We start from the raw sequence: 18,374 nt of genomic DNA, 5'->3' as shown, positions 1-18,374 counted from the left end.
CCGCTCACTGCCCATCCCTCGCTTCTACTCTCAAAATTCCCCATCCTGATCGACTACTCAGGTCCAACAATCAGAATCTACTAGAAGTGTGCAAACTCACACATACTCCTGGTACATTTCTATTATCCTTATCCCTAGCACAACTCGGGAATTCCCTTCCACCACACATTCATACCACCAACAACCACTCCTCCTTCAAGACTTTGCTCTAGTCCCATTTCTCTTCTCACTGGGAATGTTCCTGCTCTCACATCACCTGACTCCCCTCTATCTTACCCCTATTACCTTACTCTATTCTTTCACCTCATTCCAATACTCTCTCTCTCTCTCGCCACTACTCTTATCTTCCTGTCTCTTTTCTATGGTATTCATTCTCTAATATCTCATGCTTACTATAAACCTTAAACTACTAACCCAGTATACCTTGCTGCTTTGTATTACTTTAATACAGTTCACGCAGCAATAGTCCTCAAATGTTTTATAGTATGCTTAGAAGCTTGTTATTGTAGTTGATACTGCCTTTAAGGCTCTGATATGACTCGTTACACTATAATTTTTTGTTTACCTACATTTCTTTTCTGTTTATTATATGTTATACGTTTTTTGCATGCTATTATTTCCTTGAACCTATGTTATAACTGAAAATGTATATTGCGCTGCTTACTGTGATGGATTTGAAGTCTTCTTAAGACACTCAGTCTTGCTGGCTGTAGTCTGCTGAAATCAAAGTCTGGTTATAGTTGCATTCATAGTCTGTTGCATACAGAAACTTGCAGAATATACACTGATGAGAAAATATACTTTGCAGCACCTGTCTTTAAGAGCACTAACCCATAACTTTTATAATAAACTACATGCATTTCTGTTACTGCTTAAAGTACTGTTCCACTTTACTTCTCATATAGTACAGATGATGAGAGATATAACATTTACCTCAAGACAAATGTGTCTCTATCAATACCCCTAACATAACTAGATTGATACAGATCTTTATATACAATTTTAGTCATGCACATACATATACACTTCCTCTTGGTATTCTGTTTTGGAGAATTGCTCATCCTATAGAAACAATACTGATTGTTGCAGATGCTGACACAAACTGCTGACTTAATAATATTATTTTTCAGCTTTTCTGACAGTGTGAACATCCGTTTTTTTGTCTTTTTCTTCTGCCAAGGAAACAGATTGTAACAGTGTCATAAACATGTCCTGTTGTTTAAGGAAACATATTATGTCCATTATTTTTATATAGGTTCATAGGTTCATACTAGGCTATCTGTCCTAGGGCATTTATAAGCCTAGCCAGAATGTGTTTGGCTTTTGCCACCCATTTTAAATGAATTTTGCTATGCCCTTTTTCGAGGTTAGTATACTCTGCCTCTGTCGAACAGTAACACAGAAGTGATACCCAGGGTAAACCTACAATCTCCCATCCACTCATCAAGATTCCTCTTGAAGAGAGTCAATGAGGGACTCTGCCTAACCTAGACTGGGATTTTATACCAGAGTGAAGGGAGCCACTGGGTTATGAATCTGTCCCTCCAGCATGTCCTATTTATTTCAGTGCTGAGGTTCAAGTCTCTCGAGCGCGTAGCTCAATGGGATTTGGATTTTCTGAGGTGCAGCACGATGGGATTTGGATTTTCTGAGGTGCAGCATGTCCATTAATTCCGGGTTGGACATGGCTTTATACATCAGGCACAGATCGCCTCTGAGCAGGCGGTATGCCACTGAGTAGAGCTGGAGTTTCTTTAACCGGGCAGCATATGGCATCTGTTTGAGCCCTTTGATCCTCTTGGTGAGGTACTTTTGGGGTCTTTCCAATTGCTGCAGGTGTCTGGTAAGGTACATCCCAAAAGGGGCATTGTACTCAATTATGGGCCTGATGAGGGATGAGTAATGAGGCACAATGACCTCCCCTGATCTAGATGTGAATCCCTTCATGATTAGGTGGGCTATATAAAATGTTTTTTTATCCACTTTGGCCACATGGTTGTCAAATGAGAGATTGCTATCACCTTGGGTACCCAGGTCCCTAATTACTTCTTCCGTACTTAATGGATTACCACCTATGTGGTAATTTGTGGGCACTTTGTTTTTGCCAAAGGGGATGACTATACACTTTTTGGCATTTAGCTTGAGGCCATGACTCTGGCACCAGTTGTCTGTTTCTATGAGGCCCTTTTGTAGGATGCTTGTGTCTGCTGGAGAGTCGATTATGGCGCCCAGTTTGCAGTCATCTGCGAACTTGGTCAGCCACAGTCCTTCCATGTTAGCCTGTACCTCCGAGAAATATATACCGAACAAGAGAGGTCCCAGGACTGAGCCTTGTGGGACGCCACTTGTAACTGGTTTGGAGTCTGACATGGCTCCAGCAATTCTAACCATGTGGGTTCTGTCCTTGAGCCAGTTTGCAACCCATCTAGTGAGATAGGGGTTTATATTTAAGCTGGTGAGCTTATCTATAATGCCCAAGTGGGGTACTGTATCGAAGGCTTTTGCAAGGTCCAGGTAGGCTGTGTGGACCACCTTCCCCTCGTCAATGGCCTTGGTGACTGTTTCAAAGAAATCGACCAGGTTTAAGAGGCAGGATCTGCCTTTAATAAAGCTGAACTGGGTAGGATCCAGTGTCTGTAGGTCCCCAATATCTTTATTTATGAGGTCCATGATGATCCTTTCCCTAGCTTTGCAGACCAAGCTAGTAAGGCTTATGGGGCGATAGTTTCCAGGATCCGTTGAGGCACCACCTTTGTGGAGAGGGACCACTGTTGCTGTATGCCACTCTTTGGGTACATATCCTGTAGTAAGGCTGAGACTTGAACAGTAGTTTTATGTTTGGGTTTAGTTCTTCTTGGAGTTCATGTAGGACGCAGCCCAGGACACCGTCTGGTCCCATTGATGCTGTGTTTTTTGCTTTGGAGAGGGCGGCTCTTACCTGAGCATCTGAGATGTCAGGGGGGCAGCACTCTGCTGGGATAGATATGCAGAAACATGTCCTGTTGTTTAAGGAAACATATTGTATCCATTATTTTTATATGCAGAAAAACATGTTTTTAAAAAAACATTGTCATAAACATGTCCTGTTTTTAAATCTGTAAAGGAAAAAATGTCCATTAAGCAGATTCCTTACTTTCCAAGCCAAGGTCATTTAGTATGGATGCTGATCACATATTACTAAACTCGGTTTCTGCATTTAAGCAAGCTTTATTTTATACCTTATTTATGTTACATTTTGTAACAAAAATACTTTCAACCTTAAAACCCTGTTGAGCATAACCTTACAATTCCTTCTTTTTATTTTAATGTACTCAAAACACTTTATACTGATATGTATTTTTGATCACATTATATAGAAAACACATTAAGAAACAAAACCTTTAGTCTTCTTTTGATTCAAGTCAAAATGCAATTTTACATAGTTAATACAATGATATTAAGTATTACTACCAAAACTGAATGTATTTAAAACTTTTTCATTTGGAGACCATTCTGTGAAAATATTTTATCAATTATGAGCTGTGTCTGCTTTAGTTTAACTTGATTAATTTATTCTTTTGCAATTACAGAATTTAATTTATGACTTAGAACTGTTCCATTAACTCTTTGCAACTGTTGAATTAACTATGAGAGACAAGAACCATGTGCTACTGCAAGCATTTATACACTGCTGAAAATATACAGTTTCAATGTAATTTTAACCATCACACTGTATTTATGTCTCTGAACTGCCCATTAACACCTTGGTAAAATACTGAACTGGGCTTAGATAATAAATATTTGAAAGCAATTATTTTAGTATATTTACACTAAAGAATGTTATGTACATATTAGTCCATTAGCTGTATGAGTACAATATTTTAATACAATTTTACTCTGACTGGGGTAAAAGCAGTGAAATTACAACTTGACAAATTACTTTTGAACTTATTACAATGTATCCTATACAGTATGTATTTACACAGACTGTTTGCTATTCATGCATTTCAATCTAGTAGGTACCCTGGACCCATTTTTTTCTTTAAATATGGTTTTTCACACATATTCACTCCTAGACATTAATTTCATTTGTACTGAATTCTTCTGCATTTGTACATACAAAGACTATCATTTGTACTGAATTCTTCTGCATTTGTACATACAAAGACTATAAAGTACATTTAGTCTAATCTTACAAATTTAACATTAATATTAAGCAAAATCTTGGAAAATGTTTGTCTCTTTAGAAATATCTAGTGGAACTGGCACCAAAGGCATATGTCCTGTTATTTTAAACTAGATACTCAACAATTACAAATATTCATGCTTTTTTATACCAACATTGTTTTGCCAAAAACATATTAAAATAGTGACCAATCTTGTTCAATTTTTTACTTATCTTTACTTTCTCTTGTACAGCTGTAATAAAGCAATTTTAAGCCATCTCTTGTTTTTTTAAACCATCTCTTGTATAGCTTTACAGTTTAACGGGTTGTAAATACTATTTAATACAAAACAATACAATAATAACCATGATAGCTATTAACAACTTGTAAAATATTGTATCCTGTCAGATTTAATCCAGTTTACCAGTATTGCTAATACACTAATACCTGTTTTCCCTCCCCCTAAAAGAGTATTGTCAAGAAGGAATGAGATATTTCTTCCTGTAGCTTTATTTTAGACCCTTGTGCAGTACTGCTTATACAGTCAGTGTAAAACCGAGAAAGTGCCCCTCCCCCTGTAGTATACTACAGTGTTCTTTATTTGCTATAGAATGTACACCAGCCCAATACTTTGGCCACACATCTGCTCCACTAGGCTACCAAACTATAGACCCCTGTCTGATTTGATAATTTTTATAAAGCTTTTGCTGTTTATTATCACTAGTAGGCATTTACACCCTTCTGCACAATTGATTTGAACTGTATGTACACTATAGCCCATTTGCTGGCTGTACTTGATGCAACTGAGGTTTTTTTTCTTTTAACATTTACTTGCAGATTATCAGTGACACCTATGCACAGTTGTGACATTTTATTACAATTACCAAATAGTGTTGCCTGTAAACATTTTAACAATTATGTTTTAATAACAATGATGCTTTAGAAAAACTCAAGCTACTTGTCTGGCAATCAGTCTTGTTATTTATCTTATCTTTCCAACAATTAGCTTACATGGATTTCAGTATTTTTTTATTTATTTATCTATTTAACTGTCCTGCCATTAATTTTACAAAAACTGTTTGACTAATACCATCTGTGATTTTCTTTTTAAAGTTCAGAACTTTAACTGTTTGGTGTTACTACACAATTATAAAAAATTGTAAAAAAACAAAATAGATATTAGCTTAACTAACACATTTACATTATTTATATTTGTTGTCTGCCTTTTGCTTTTGTGCATTGTAAACAAATGTACTCTAGATGAAAAGAACATACATGCATGTCTGTGTTGTATCTGTATATCTGTATACAAGCATGTCAGTCTGGTGACTTGAAATCTTTACTCATTAACTATTTTCATTTAATTTTATGCACTAGAACTGTTGTGTACCTTTTGACTATGCTATTAGAATAGCAGTTATATACTATACTACTGATAAATGTCTTGCTTTAACTGAATGAAAGTAAAAGATTTGAGAATGATTTGTCCAGACATCAGATCCTACCATCCAACCATATATGCTTAACCATTTTCAAAACATAAACATATTATAAAATATATTTCTTTGCACAGATTAGCTGCATATGCAGGGATTTTTCCCAGTCTCTGTCAGTTCAGCTAATTTATTTCCTTTATTCTGCAACTGCTGTGCTGTTGAAGAATTTCCTGTAATGTTGCATGGTCTTTCTGACATTCCTTAGTAAGCTGTTCTGCTGAATTTGAAACTCCTATGCACTTTTGAAAAGATGTATGTATAACTTGTCTAAGCTTCCTGAACTCATTGTGTCTGTCTTTTAAAAGTTTATCACATTATTTTGTAACAAAATCTACTAGAGGTTCTATCAGTAACTGATTTGACTGTTGTAATGCTGAGATAAAAAACCTTTCACATCGGGTGACAGAACATAACTGTCCAACATCTGAATATAATAGAAACACTTTACCCTTAGTTAATTCTTTATCATGAACAGATCTGTCTTCACAGTCTATTTTTTTAGCAATATGATGTAATACTTTTTTATGGCATAATACACAAAATGCAGTTTTTGTTGAAGCACACAATAAACATTTGTCATATTCCACATGGTTTTCTTTGAGATACCAGTCAAATATTGTAATACATTTGCATAATGCCTTACTATCAACCTGCCCTAATAAGGTTTTACATTCACTAATGTGCTGTGTATACCAACATTGCAATTTACTAAAGTGTGGTTTACTCCTGCATGAATTATAAATAATATCCATACTGTCTAATAACATCCAAACTGTCTAATAATATACAAACTGTCTAATAGCATCCACACTAAAAATGTGACACAGAAAAAAGTCTTACCAGTTAGCAAGAAAACAGGTGATCAAGGCTGTTGTTGCTGATGGCTGGAAATTTTTCAGAGTCACTTGAGAAGCTGGTGAAGTACAACAGGCAGCGGATTGCTGTATAAGTGGATATCCACCTTTTCTTGGAGAATATATGGCACTGCAACTTCCTTGAACTAGTCTCACTCCGGATTTAGACGTCTAAAAAACTTTACTACTGCAAGCTGCATAAACTGGAATACTTCTGTTTAGGATTTACATATACGTACAAATGTTAGTTACTGCAATTTGACTGAAGTGACCATCTGCAGGGCTTACCATAACTCCCCCTGTGTTTGAATGCAGATTTTATGTTCAAATGCAGGCTAGCCTGCCATTGAAAAATTATATTGTGCTGCTTACTGTGATGGATTTGAAGTCTTCTTAAGACACTCAGTCTTGCTGGCTGGATTCTGCTGAAATCAAAGTCTGGTTATAGTTGCATTCACAGTCTGTTGCATACAAAAACTTGTAGAATATACACTGATGAGAAAATATACTTTGCAGCACCTGTCTTTAAGAGCAGTAACCAATAACTTTTATAATAAACCACACGTACTTCTGTTACAGCTTAAAGTACTGTTCCACTTTACTTCTCATATAGTACAGATGATGTGAGAGATATAACATTTACCTCGAGACAAATGTACCCCTAACATAAATGGATTGATACAGATCTTTATATACAATTTTAGTCATGCACATACAGATACATTTCCTCTTGGTATTCTGTTTTGGAGAATTGCTCATCCTGTAGAAACAATACTGATTGTTGCAGATGCTGACGCAAACTGCTGACCTAATAATATTATTTTTCAGCTTTTCTGACAGTGTGAACATCCTGTTTTTTTGTTTTTGGTATAAGAACAACTGTTCTTGTGCCAAGGAAAAAGATTGTAACAGTGTCATAAACATGTCCTGTTGTTTAAGGAAACATATCGTGTCCAATGCAGAAACATGTCCTGTTGTTTAAGGAAACATAATGTATCCATTATTTTTATATGCAGAAAAACATGTTTTCAAGGAAACATCATCGTAAACATGTCCTGTTTTTAAATCTGTAAAGGAAAAAATGTCCATTCAGCAGATTCCTTATTTTCCAAGCCATGGTCATTTAGTATGGATGCTGATCACATATTACAAAACTCTGTTTCTGCATTTATTAAGCAAGCTTTATTTTATACCTTATTTATGTTACATATTTCTAACAAAATTACTTTCAACCTTAAAACCCTGTTGAGCATAATCTTACAATAACATGTACACTTGTTAATTGTACAATTTTTTATATGTATAATGCAGCTTTTCTCCCTGGGCCTCCCCTGAAAATGGGCTCTTTTTGGCCCAATGGACTTTACCGGTAAACAAACTGTAAATAAAAAAACATGTAGTCTACACTTTGTGGTAATCTGTATGAATCCCTGTCAATATTTAAAGCTGCAAGAATATCAGTAGGAAAACTAAAATTAGGAGGAAGAAGGTGTGCATTACGTCTGTGTTGTCTATTCACTCAGAACAGTGTATACTTAGTGTACATTTAGTGTAGGCTTTATTGACCTGACCCTTTGTTTCCATAGAACTGGCATTCTGTTGGTAAAGAGACAAAGGTTGCACAGGTGATACATTGAGGAGTGTATGATATCTGCATAGTTTGATGAACAAGAGGAGTGGCCCATCTGCAAACGTGGGAGTGTTTATTGGGATTTATGGAATGTGTTTCTTAATTTCTTTCCAAAGGTGCTCTGGAGGCTCAGACTGATGTTTTGGAATGTCTTATGTTTTGCTTGGGAAAGGAACCACATGGAACTCTTTTAAAGAAGTCTACCTGAAGGGACTGGAACCAAGCTTTCATATAGGAGATTGTTAAACGGAGAACATCCCTTGGTGTCATTAATGAGACAAGATAGGAGATTGTTAAACGGAGAACATCCCTTGGTGTCATTAATGAGACAAGATTACAGAACTGTTCTAGACTACTTATCAGGAAATTGTAAATGGAATGAAGGAACTTTGTGTTTCTTTGTGGCCTTTTTTTGGCCATGTTACAGACCAAAATTAATTTGTCCCTATTTTCTGAGGTAGGAAAGTTTTTCCATTGTTGTCAAGCTTTGTCCGTAAATTTGCATTGGGCTTTAAAGACTGCATACCTTTATATAATATAGATATAAATCCTTTTACACAGTGAACCTTGCCTGTAGAAACTATGATATTACCTAACATCACAAAATATCCATACAAACCATCCCTCTACTTTCCTTTTTCAAAAGTTTCTCATTCTTCTTATTCTGCACCTTATACCACTACCTATTAATTGCATTTACTTATCAACTGTAAGTTTCCTTTCAGCTAATACTTTATACTTTTTGGAAAATATTTGTCTTGTAGTTTCAAAAGTATGTCTGTTAGGGAGACTGCATGTGGTAGGATTACTGTTTTGTAAAAAAACAAAGTTGTCAGTTAAATTATGATAATTCTTCTTTTAGTGCCATGATGTTTTTATGGGCTCCGAGGCAGAAGGTGATAAATCTGGGAGAAGTTATTATGTGCAGTTGATAGATGTTAATTTGACAGTGATCCCCGATGGATGGAGGTAGGATACATAGGTTTGTATTCAAGTGTGCTGTGCATGCGATTAGCAGTACAATAAAGGAGGCATTTTCCCTTCTAAAGCTGGGTCTGGTGGGATCTTTAAGTAAGTAAGGGCATGATCAGTAAAGTCATTTTCATCTGTGTTAGAGGGCATGAGTAGTTTCACGCTAAAGTCCCTGACAAGGAGAACATATTTTTAGTTAGCCATGTGCTATAATACATCATTATGCAGTAGTTTCAATTTTCTGGTATTTGAAGGGGGAGAAATAGGCTAGTGCAAGCATTAGGTGTTATGTTTGTAAATGTGCTGATTTAAGATATGCTGGTTAGGAGCACTATTGGGTATGTTTTGAGCTAGGAAAGTGGCTTTATTTTAAGTCAAATGTGTTTCTCTACTTGGTCTATTGTTGAACAGTTATTTTAATTGGGAAAGTGATATATAAAATTGGGGGTATCAGTGTTTAGCCATGATTTGGTTACCCCTAGTATTCTGGATTACAGGAGACTAGAAAGCGGTCAAATAGTTCTAGATTGTTTTTAATGCTCCCTTAATTAATTACGGCTACTTATGTATTGCTGGGGTCAAAGGTAAAAGAGATATATAATGTGCATGTTTTGTAATGGGATCTGCCAACCAAACTCATGCTTACTGGCCAAATGCTTTGAAAATGGTGAAATGCTGGTGGGAAAGAACTGTGATGTATGTGAAGTTGCTAACTGCTCTGGACAAATTGCTGAGGAACATGGAGGTGCCACTTGCTTTGTAAAGACAGCATTTTTTTTTGTATTATGGGCTGATGCCAAGAGGGAACTGTTAAAAATATGATGCTAGCCATCAATACCTGCAACACAGCACAGTTCCACTGTATGAACCTGATTTAAGAGTCTCCCAAAAATAACTGATATCAATGTCAAACCTCTTTATTCTCTCTTTGTATATAGGGTCATTGTGTCAGATCGATAGTGACCATTACCTTGAGGCAATGCTTACACCTCTGGGTGTTTAGCCCTGACACGATCATTCTTCCATGCCACATACTTACATATGTGCACACTCATGCCTATAGCCAATTTAGAGTGTCCAAAAAATAACATCATTAAATAAATTTGTAGACATTTACAGCTAATGGCATGGCAATGAATGTAAAAAGAGACTTACTTGATGGACCGCCAATAGGTGCCAGCTGAATCCTTTGTCCAGCTGACCCAACTTCTTTTTTGTGAAATGAAGGAATATATCCCATTTGGTTAAAGGCAGATCCTCCAAGCCCTCCAATAGTTCCTGTTAATACAAAACATCATTAATCAGAGCTACAAATCTTTTTACATAATGCTCATTTATGCAAATCATTCTCCTGCTTCTCATCAAGTATCCATGTTTTAATTTCCCTTTGTTGCTGTGTGAATTAAAACAAGAAAGAAAGTAAGGCAGTGAGATACTCATCATTATGGCAGACTGCATCTTCAAGGAAGAGATTGTTTGACCAGTGTTATTAGAACTGACTCCTATAAACTCTTATTAGCTGTTGTCCACCCTAATGTTAAGCAAAGGTTTCCTGTGTGAAGTTAATGTCCTGTTTTTGCTGCCCTTCCTATATCATCAACTGACATGCGCCACATATAAAACCAGCATTTCTCTGTTCCAGCTTCCATTCTTCTGGTGAGAATCTTATGATTAAACACAGATGTAATAGGTAGTAACTTTTAACAATTCAAGCACACAACTACATAAAAAATACACACACACATATATATCTGTATTTATTACATATATTTTATGCACGAAACACTGGTATGTCCTTAAGTGATTATCTGCATATATCCCATGGGCCTCCACTACAGGAGGCTTAAGGTATTACACAGTGAAGGTTCCAGCTTGGCTAAGTCTTTCTTGCAGTGTTCACTGAATGGTTTGTCTGCCTAACCTTTTTACCCTTTAATATTGTTTGGGATATTTTATAGGCACTATTACATTGATGGGCATTAGACTGGATTTTAATCCGTGTGTTTCCAATGTATAGCCAAACAATTAATTTATGCTGTACTGGCAAGGTCATAAAAAGTCCCTATAGTTAATGGGGTTTGGTTTTAATGGCCTGAACACTCCCATAAAGATAAACTCCACATTAGAATTCAAAACACATTTTTTTCATTGTATCTTTGTTTTCAAGCTATTTTTAATGCCTCAAAATCACACCAAGTGCTTCTTTTACAATTTTAATGCGTTTCCCTAAAAATGGCAGATGATTGGGGCCTGCCTTGGTAATGTGATCTTGTTTTCATTCTTTTTTCCCAGAATACATTTCAAGTCCTCTTTATATGAGTCATGCTAGACAAAAGGAAGTGCTGTTGTTTTCTCATGCCATTAATATAGAAGGCAGGACTGTAAAGCACTGTCATCTAAATACACCTTCTGTAACAGAGCTACTTCTATGTTTCCCTGACTGAGCCTTATTTATGTGTATGTCAGAACTTGTTCTATGTTATAAATAGCTACTACATCCAGCAAATGAAAGTAGGTAAATAGCAGGCTTTTGTAATGGGATTTCTTTTTGTAGTTCTAAAAGAATTGACAAACCTTCCCCCACACTCTCATGCTGAGGTGTGAAAACTCTCACTGCAGTAAATGATCCTTGTTGTATCATGGTAGGTAGCAGGACTCAAAACTAAATCCGTCTGCTACTTCCCAATGCCTTCAGTAGGAACTTTTTTCTCTTTCATGAATGAAGCATAATTAAAATGTGGTTTACTAGTTCCTTATTTATTTCTGTGATGTTCACCCTCCTTTTTTTCTAGTTCATATTTATTTATACTTTGTTAACCAGGAAAGTGAACTGGTCCAGGACCCTTTTCAGCTACGACTTGGGCTACACTGGCAAAGATAGTAACAAGTATTAAATGCACTTAGCAATACAAAGAAAATACTGACATAAAGACACTAACCAAGACTGCATGTGCAACACATAGCCAATATGTGACAGTGACTAAATAAAACATTAAGCAACATTTTCCTAAAATGTATACATTAATAATGCTTAAGTCTAGTATGTTGTTTATTATAAATAATGAATTGGATGCACCCATATTGCGCGAGAGTGCACGAGCGCACGCACACACACACACACACATACACATACAATATGTATGCGTGTGTTTGTGTATATGTGTATAAAGTACATGTATACAAAAACATACAAGTGTGTGTGTGTGTGTGTGTGTGTGTGTGTGTGTTTGTAAAATGGAGAACTACATTATATGACTGTGTGTGTACTTCATGTCTTTCAAGAAAAACAAATCAAAATGGAAATTTTCTGTAACTGTATATATGTGTCTGCACATAACCCCCACAGATATATATATATATATATATATATATATATATATATATATATATATGTGTGTGTAAAATGTATGTAGCATGTAAATTGTTATATGTGGGATGCAGTACTGTGTTTAAATACACGTGTGTGTGTGTGTGTGTGTGTGTGTGTGTGTGTGTGTATGTGCGCACACATGTGTACATATGCATTTAAACACAGTTAAGTACTTCTGATTTCTTTTTCTTAGTGTTTTTAATGCAAGAGTACGTAGTAAATGTATGTTAAAGTAAATTCAGCTGGATATTATGGTTCCCATCAATTGTCACATTTCCTTTGTGGACTACAAAATGCTCATGCACTCTTAACAATGTAAGGACTAACTCAAAGTCAGTGGGAAACTCTTGGCAATAAAAACAGTTCCACAGCTTTCGTTTTTTTAATATCAGCTGCTGTGTTGCTGACGTTAGCAGGATTAATTGCCCATCTAAGATTGACAGCAGTACCTGACAGGGTAAAGTACAGATTTAACTGTGTCTATGATATGTCATGCAGGTGGAGACAAATTCCTCTGCAAAGTATGTGAGAAATTGAGCTTAAAAAAAGTAGGTGGGCCTTTCCTTTCTTTGACTCCAATGCAAGGAAAAAAGAAGTTATGTACTTACCATAACGTTCCATGTGAGTTGTTCATCAGGCCTTCATTCTTACTATGGCCTACTACAAAGCTCAAGGTTTCCAAATAGCTCGAGGCCAAGTCCCTATCCCATGATGCACTTAGAGTTACCTCAGATCTTGTTTGCTGCGTAAAATAATACCATATGCCATTCTATAACTCCATAAGAGAGAAAGTATAGAAGGGTTGAGTGACCAGGAAGGATCTATCATCTCGGTCTTCTGAAAGCTCAGGAGGGGGGGTAGGAAAGAGGGACATAAGAATGAAGGCAAGATAAACAACTCACATGGAACATTATGGTATGTAAATAACTTCTTTATGTGAAGTTGTTCTATCTCGCTGTTCATTCTTACTGATGGTTAGCGTCCCAAACACCATCTACCTCGGGTGGCTCATGGGAGTATATTTCTCAGGACCGTGGATCCAAAGGAGGCCCTGTCAACTTTGTAATGAGTGATAAAGGTATGAGGTTTTGACCAAGTGGCTGCTGCGCAAATATTATCAATAGGAAATCTGGCAGAAAAAAGCAGAGGATGTAGAAACTGCTCTGGTTGAGTGAGCTTTAATTTTATGCTATAAGGGCATATTGGCAGCTGAATAAGCAAATGTGATACAATCAGATAACCATTTAGACAGAGTTGTTTTAGCCACTGGGCATACCTTTCCTGGAATCTGAAAATGAAACAAAAAGCTGATCTGATTTCCTGAAATCTTTTGCTCTATCCAAATAAAATCTGTGCTGTCTGTGAACATCAAGTTTGTGCAGCATGTACTCTAGATTGTTGGAATGGTTGGAGAAGAAAACTGGAAAATCAATAATTTGGTTGAGATTAGTTTCAGTGCAAACTTTGGGCAAGAAAGATGGGTTTGTTTGAAGTGAGGCTCTGTCAGCATGGAAAATCAAATAAGGAGGCTTAATGGACAAGGTTTGAAGCTCTGACACACTGCAGGCAGAAGTAATCGCCACTAAAAAGATAGTGTTCCATGACAAAAATCTGAGGTCATATGAGGAAGCTGGTTCAAATGGAGGAAGAATAATGCGGGAAAGCATAAAATTTAGATTCCATTGGGGAATAGGGAGATTTCACTGGTGGTCTAATATGAAAGGTCCCCTTTGAAAAAGGCTTTGGATAATTTGTGTGACATAATATTCAATCCTTCAAATCCCAGATGAAAGTTAGAAATGGCAGCAAGTTGAACACGGGATGTTGCTGCTGCAGCTCCTTTATTAAAGATCATGGTCAAGAATTCTAGAATAGAGGCCATAGGGGGCTTGGTAATGATCAATATTGTTTTCAGAGAAGCACATAGAAAATTTTTTCCATTTGTTGAGGTACAGCTTCCTCGTAGAGGATTTATGAGAGGATAGGAACATTTGCTTCATCTCACTGGAAAGGTTACTGAACCTGGCTATGTTGGGAATTGGAGCAGCCAAGCTGTCAGCTTCAGGGACTGCAGAGAGGGATGAAGTTCCCCTGACGAGTGAGTCAGAAGGTCCGGAACTGGGTCCAGAATCCAGGGTTCCTCCAAAAGATAAAGTCGAAGGAAGGGGAACCAAATCTGACAAGGCCAATGAAGAGCTATTAGAATAATGGTCCTTCCCAGGGCTTTTGCTTTCTGTAATACCTTGGTTATCAGTGGGATTGGTGGGAATGCATAAAGGAGACCAGGAGGCCAATCGGGAACCGGTGTGTCCCTTGGAGCTTTTCCCAGAGGAGGAATCAGGGCAAAGTAGCTTCTGCATTTCATGTTCATGAGACTGGCAAAAAGGTCGCAGCAAGCCTGGCTCCACCTGCAGAATATCCTGTCCGTTATTTCCATTTTGAGGGACCACTCATGGGGCAACAAAATTGCTCTGCTCAGCTTGTCTGCTATCACGTTGGATTTCCCTGAGATGTGCATTGCCAACAGAAAGCGCTGGGTGGATACAGCCCACTGCCATACTCTTTGGGTCTCGCAATGAAGGGGGTATGACCTGGTTCCTCCTTGTTTGTTCAAGTACCAGACTACCAACATGTTGTCCATCCGAATCGCAATCGTACCCAGAGGAAGAGAGTCCTGGAAGTACTGCAATGCCAAAAGTACTGCTCTCATCTCTAGGACATTGATATGCAGATGTGTCTCTTGATCGGTCCATGTGCCTTGGGCTGCTTTCCCTGAAAATGCCCCCCCGCCCCCACCCTATCAGGAAAGCATCCATGGTCACTGTGGCCACTGGTGGGGGTAAAACAAATGGACGTCCTATCGTAACATGAAGAGAGGTCAACCACCACTGAAGATCCTTTTTGCAGGAGTTTGTGATCATTATCATGTGTGACATGGGGAGCTCTTGGTAAGACAATTGAGTGAACAACAGCCATTGCAGTATCCGCATGTGCATACGACCCAGTGGTATGGCCACAATTGCTGCTGCCATCATACCTAACAATTTCAGAATTTCTGATGTTGTTGCCTTGTTTTTGGATATTAGAATGTGGACTTGCTGGCGGAGAAGTAAGACTCTACTGGAAGTCTTAGCATAGTGGTGGTGGTGTCTAGTTCTGCTTCGATAAAGATATGTTGCAATAGGGACAACGCACACCTTACTGAGTTTGCTGTAATGCCCAGTTGGTTGCAGAGTGACAGAGTGGATTCCCTGGCCTGAATGAGTTGATGCCTGGTGGTGGCGGTGAGGAGCCAATCGTCTAGGTACAGAAACACCTGGAATCCTAAATGTCTCAGGTGATCCGTGACTACTGCCATGCATTTGGTGAACACTCTGGGGGCTGTAGTGAGACCTAAGGGCAGGGCTCGAAACTGATAATGACTGGCTCCCAGCCAGAAGCGCAGATGATCCCTGGATGGCCTGGTCATTTTTATGTGGTTGTACTCATCCTGGAAATCTATCGAGCACATCCAATTGTCTTTCCCTAAGAAGGGAAGTATCAACTGAAGTGTGACCATCCAAAACTTCTTTTTCTTTACAGATTTGTTTAGTCTGCTGAGGTCCAATATAGGTCTTCAGTCCCCTGTCTTTTTTGAACTAAAAAGAATCTTGAGTAAGTTCTGGATCCTATCTGGTCTGCTGGGACTGGATGGATGACACTTTTTCTTAGCAACGTCTGGACCTCTACTGTTGCTTGTTCCCTGTAACTGGGTGGCATGTCCGGGACTTTTCTTGGTGGAGGGGGTGCGGCGAATGGGATGAAGTATCCTCTGGAAATGATACTTTGTACCCAGTTGTTGTTTGTTATTTTGAGGCAAGTGTCTGGGTACAAAGATAAGCAACCCCCGACTGCCTCGAGAGCAGGACAGTTGGGCCTTCTTTCAGGAGCACTGGTAGGGCTTCCCAAAGAAGTGATCTCTGTCACGCTGATTTTGTGAACCCCCTCTGCCACCAGGGTGGCGTCTTCCATTATTGCCCCCTCCTCTGCCCCTGGAGGGGGGTTCATCACGTGTGTCCTGAAAGCCTCCTGGGGCTTTTCGGAACCACATTTTCCCTCCCCTTTGACCCTTGGGATAGGGTCTGGTAGGGGTGGAAAAATGGACTCCGACGGCTGACAGAGTCTTTTCCTCTTGTTCACACCTGGTCAAAGTTTCCTTAACTTTGGGCCTGAAAAGGGACGAGCCATCAAAAGGGGTATTCACAAAGGATGACTTGAAGGGCTCAGCGAAGGAACACAAGCGCATCCAGGAATGTCTCCTAAGAGCGACTCCTGTACCCACTGCCATGCTCGTTCCATGAAATGAGGCGCATGGATGAGTTAACAATGGAGTTGAGGGTAGCAAGCTGGGAGGCAACTTCGTCTGTAGCTCCTATAGCTACTGTACCCTGAAGAGCATCTCCCAGCTCTTTAAGGAGATCGCTTTGTAGTCTCGTAAAATGGGTTAAATAGTTAAGCGGAGTGCAAAGGTCACTGAACTAAACATGCACTTCCCATATCTATCCATGATCCTGGAGTCTCTGTTAGGAGGATGGATAGACAAGGAAGTTTCAGAGATTTCCTTTTTGGTGGCTGCTGCCACCACCATGGCATCAACTGGCACACCTTTGGTTAAGAAGAATTTATCTTGGAGGGGCAGATATGAACTTATTAGGTCTCCTAGGGACAGGCTCCATGGTGTCCGGAGATTCCCACGCCTTTTGTGAGACCAACTGCATAAACTCATTGAAGGGCGGAGACACCCAACAGGTGGAAGGCTGAGACCCGAAAGCTTTCAGGAGAACCAACTCATCCTCAGTAGTGTTGGTGGACTGCCAGTCACCCCTCTGCCTAAGAATTTCAAGTATCTCTGCAAATGAGATATCCTTAGAGGGGGACCGTGGGGACCCTTCTGATTCCTCCAAGTCAGTATCAGATGTCAGAGACTCCTGAGGGGAGTCTAAATGTTAACTTTTACACACTCTCTTCCTGAGAACCTCATCAGTGGGAGTTTCTGGCGAGGTCTCGGAAGAGCATGGGCCACCCAATGGGACTTCCTGACGCTCTGGGTCTCTGCTCTTAGCTAGGATCTGTGAAGCAGACACAGGCACTTTAGGGGATGAAGAAGCTGGACCTGAAGTTGAGGATATCTTGGGAGACATAACTCTCCTCATGGCTTTGAAAGCACCCCTGTTCCGATGTGAAGGGACTGACGGATACGAGAAAACCGCTGATACCCCTGGCACCTTGGACTCCAAGCCCAAGGTAGGATCCGAGCTCACCAGAGCCGAAGCCCCAACAGGCAAAGTCAGTTCGAATATCCTCTCCAGACCCGACCAGAGAGTGTTGGCTCCTTGAGACCTCGATCGGTGCTGGGCATGTCAGAGTGAATGGAGCCGAAGACACAGGAGCAGGCATTGCCTCCGAAGGCTCCACAATCAACAAGTCCAACTCATACAGCTCCGAAGGACCGGTATGGCTCAGAGGAGGAAGAGTTACAGTTGGTATAAGGGACTTTGGCTCCGAAGCCACCTGGGTTTGAGCCGATAATTTGGCAAAGGCCGGTGCCTGTAAAAGCTTCTGCACCACCCGATCCACTTCCAAATCTGAAAGGCTGACAGAAGACCAAGATGAACAGATCAATGGTACCGACTGAAGCAGCGGAGATTTAGGAATTTCGGATACCGGTTCCAAAACTGGGGACCGGCTCCGAAAAGAAAAGACAGTCGGCTCCGAGACCTGTGGAGCCGATGTCACAGACTCTTTTGACTTTTTAGACTTTTTCGAATCCCCAGAAGTCTTGGTGGACTTTGAGGACTTACTAGATCCATCCTGGTCACTCAAAGCCCCCTGGAAGGAAGGTTTCAACAAACCCCCGTGAATGAGCTT

General features: G+C 39.2%; 1 protein-coding gene across 2 annotated transcripts in view; it reads right to left on the bottom strand.

Annotated features, from left to right (window-relative positions):
* MAK (male germ cell associated kinase) overlaps positions 1 to 18,374 on the bottom strand; it is a 1,846,682-nt gene that overhangs the window by 173,579 nt on the left and 1,654,729 nt on the right. For both annotated transcript variants that reach the window (XM_044064971.1, XM_044064972.1), the window contains exon 13: positions 10,253 to 10,375. In XM_044064971.1, the coding sequence (XP_043920906.1) occupies positions 10,253 to 10,375 (123 nt within the window). The remainder of the gene's footprint in view (positions 1 to 10,252; positions 10,376 to 18,374) is intronic.

The sequence above is a fragment of the Protopterus annectens genome, chromosome 3.part0 (genome assembly GCF_019279795.1).
Source record: "Protopterus annectens isolate FY-2018-M chromosome 3.part0, PAN1.0, whole genome shotgun sequence".
NCBI lineage: Eukaryota > Metazoa > Chordata > Ceratodontiformes > Protopteridae > Protopterus > Protopterus annectens.
This window is presented reverse-complemented; position numbering and strand designations above follow the sequence as displayed.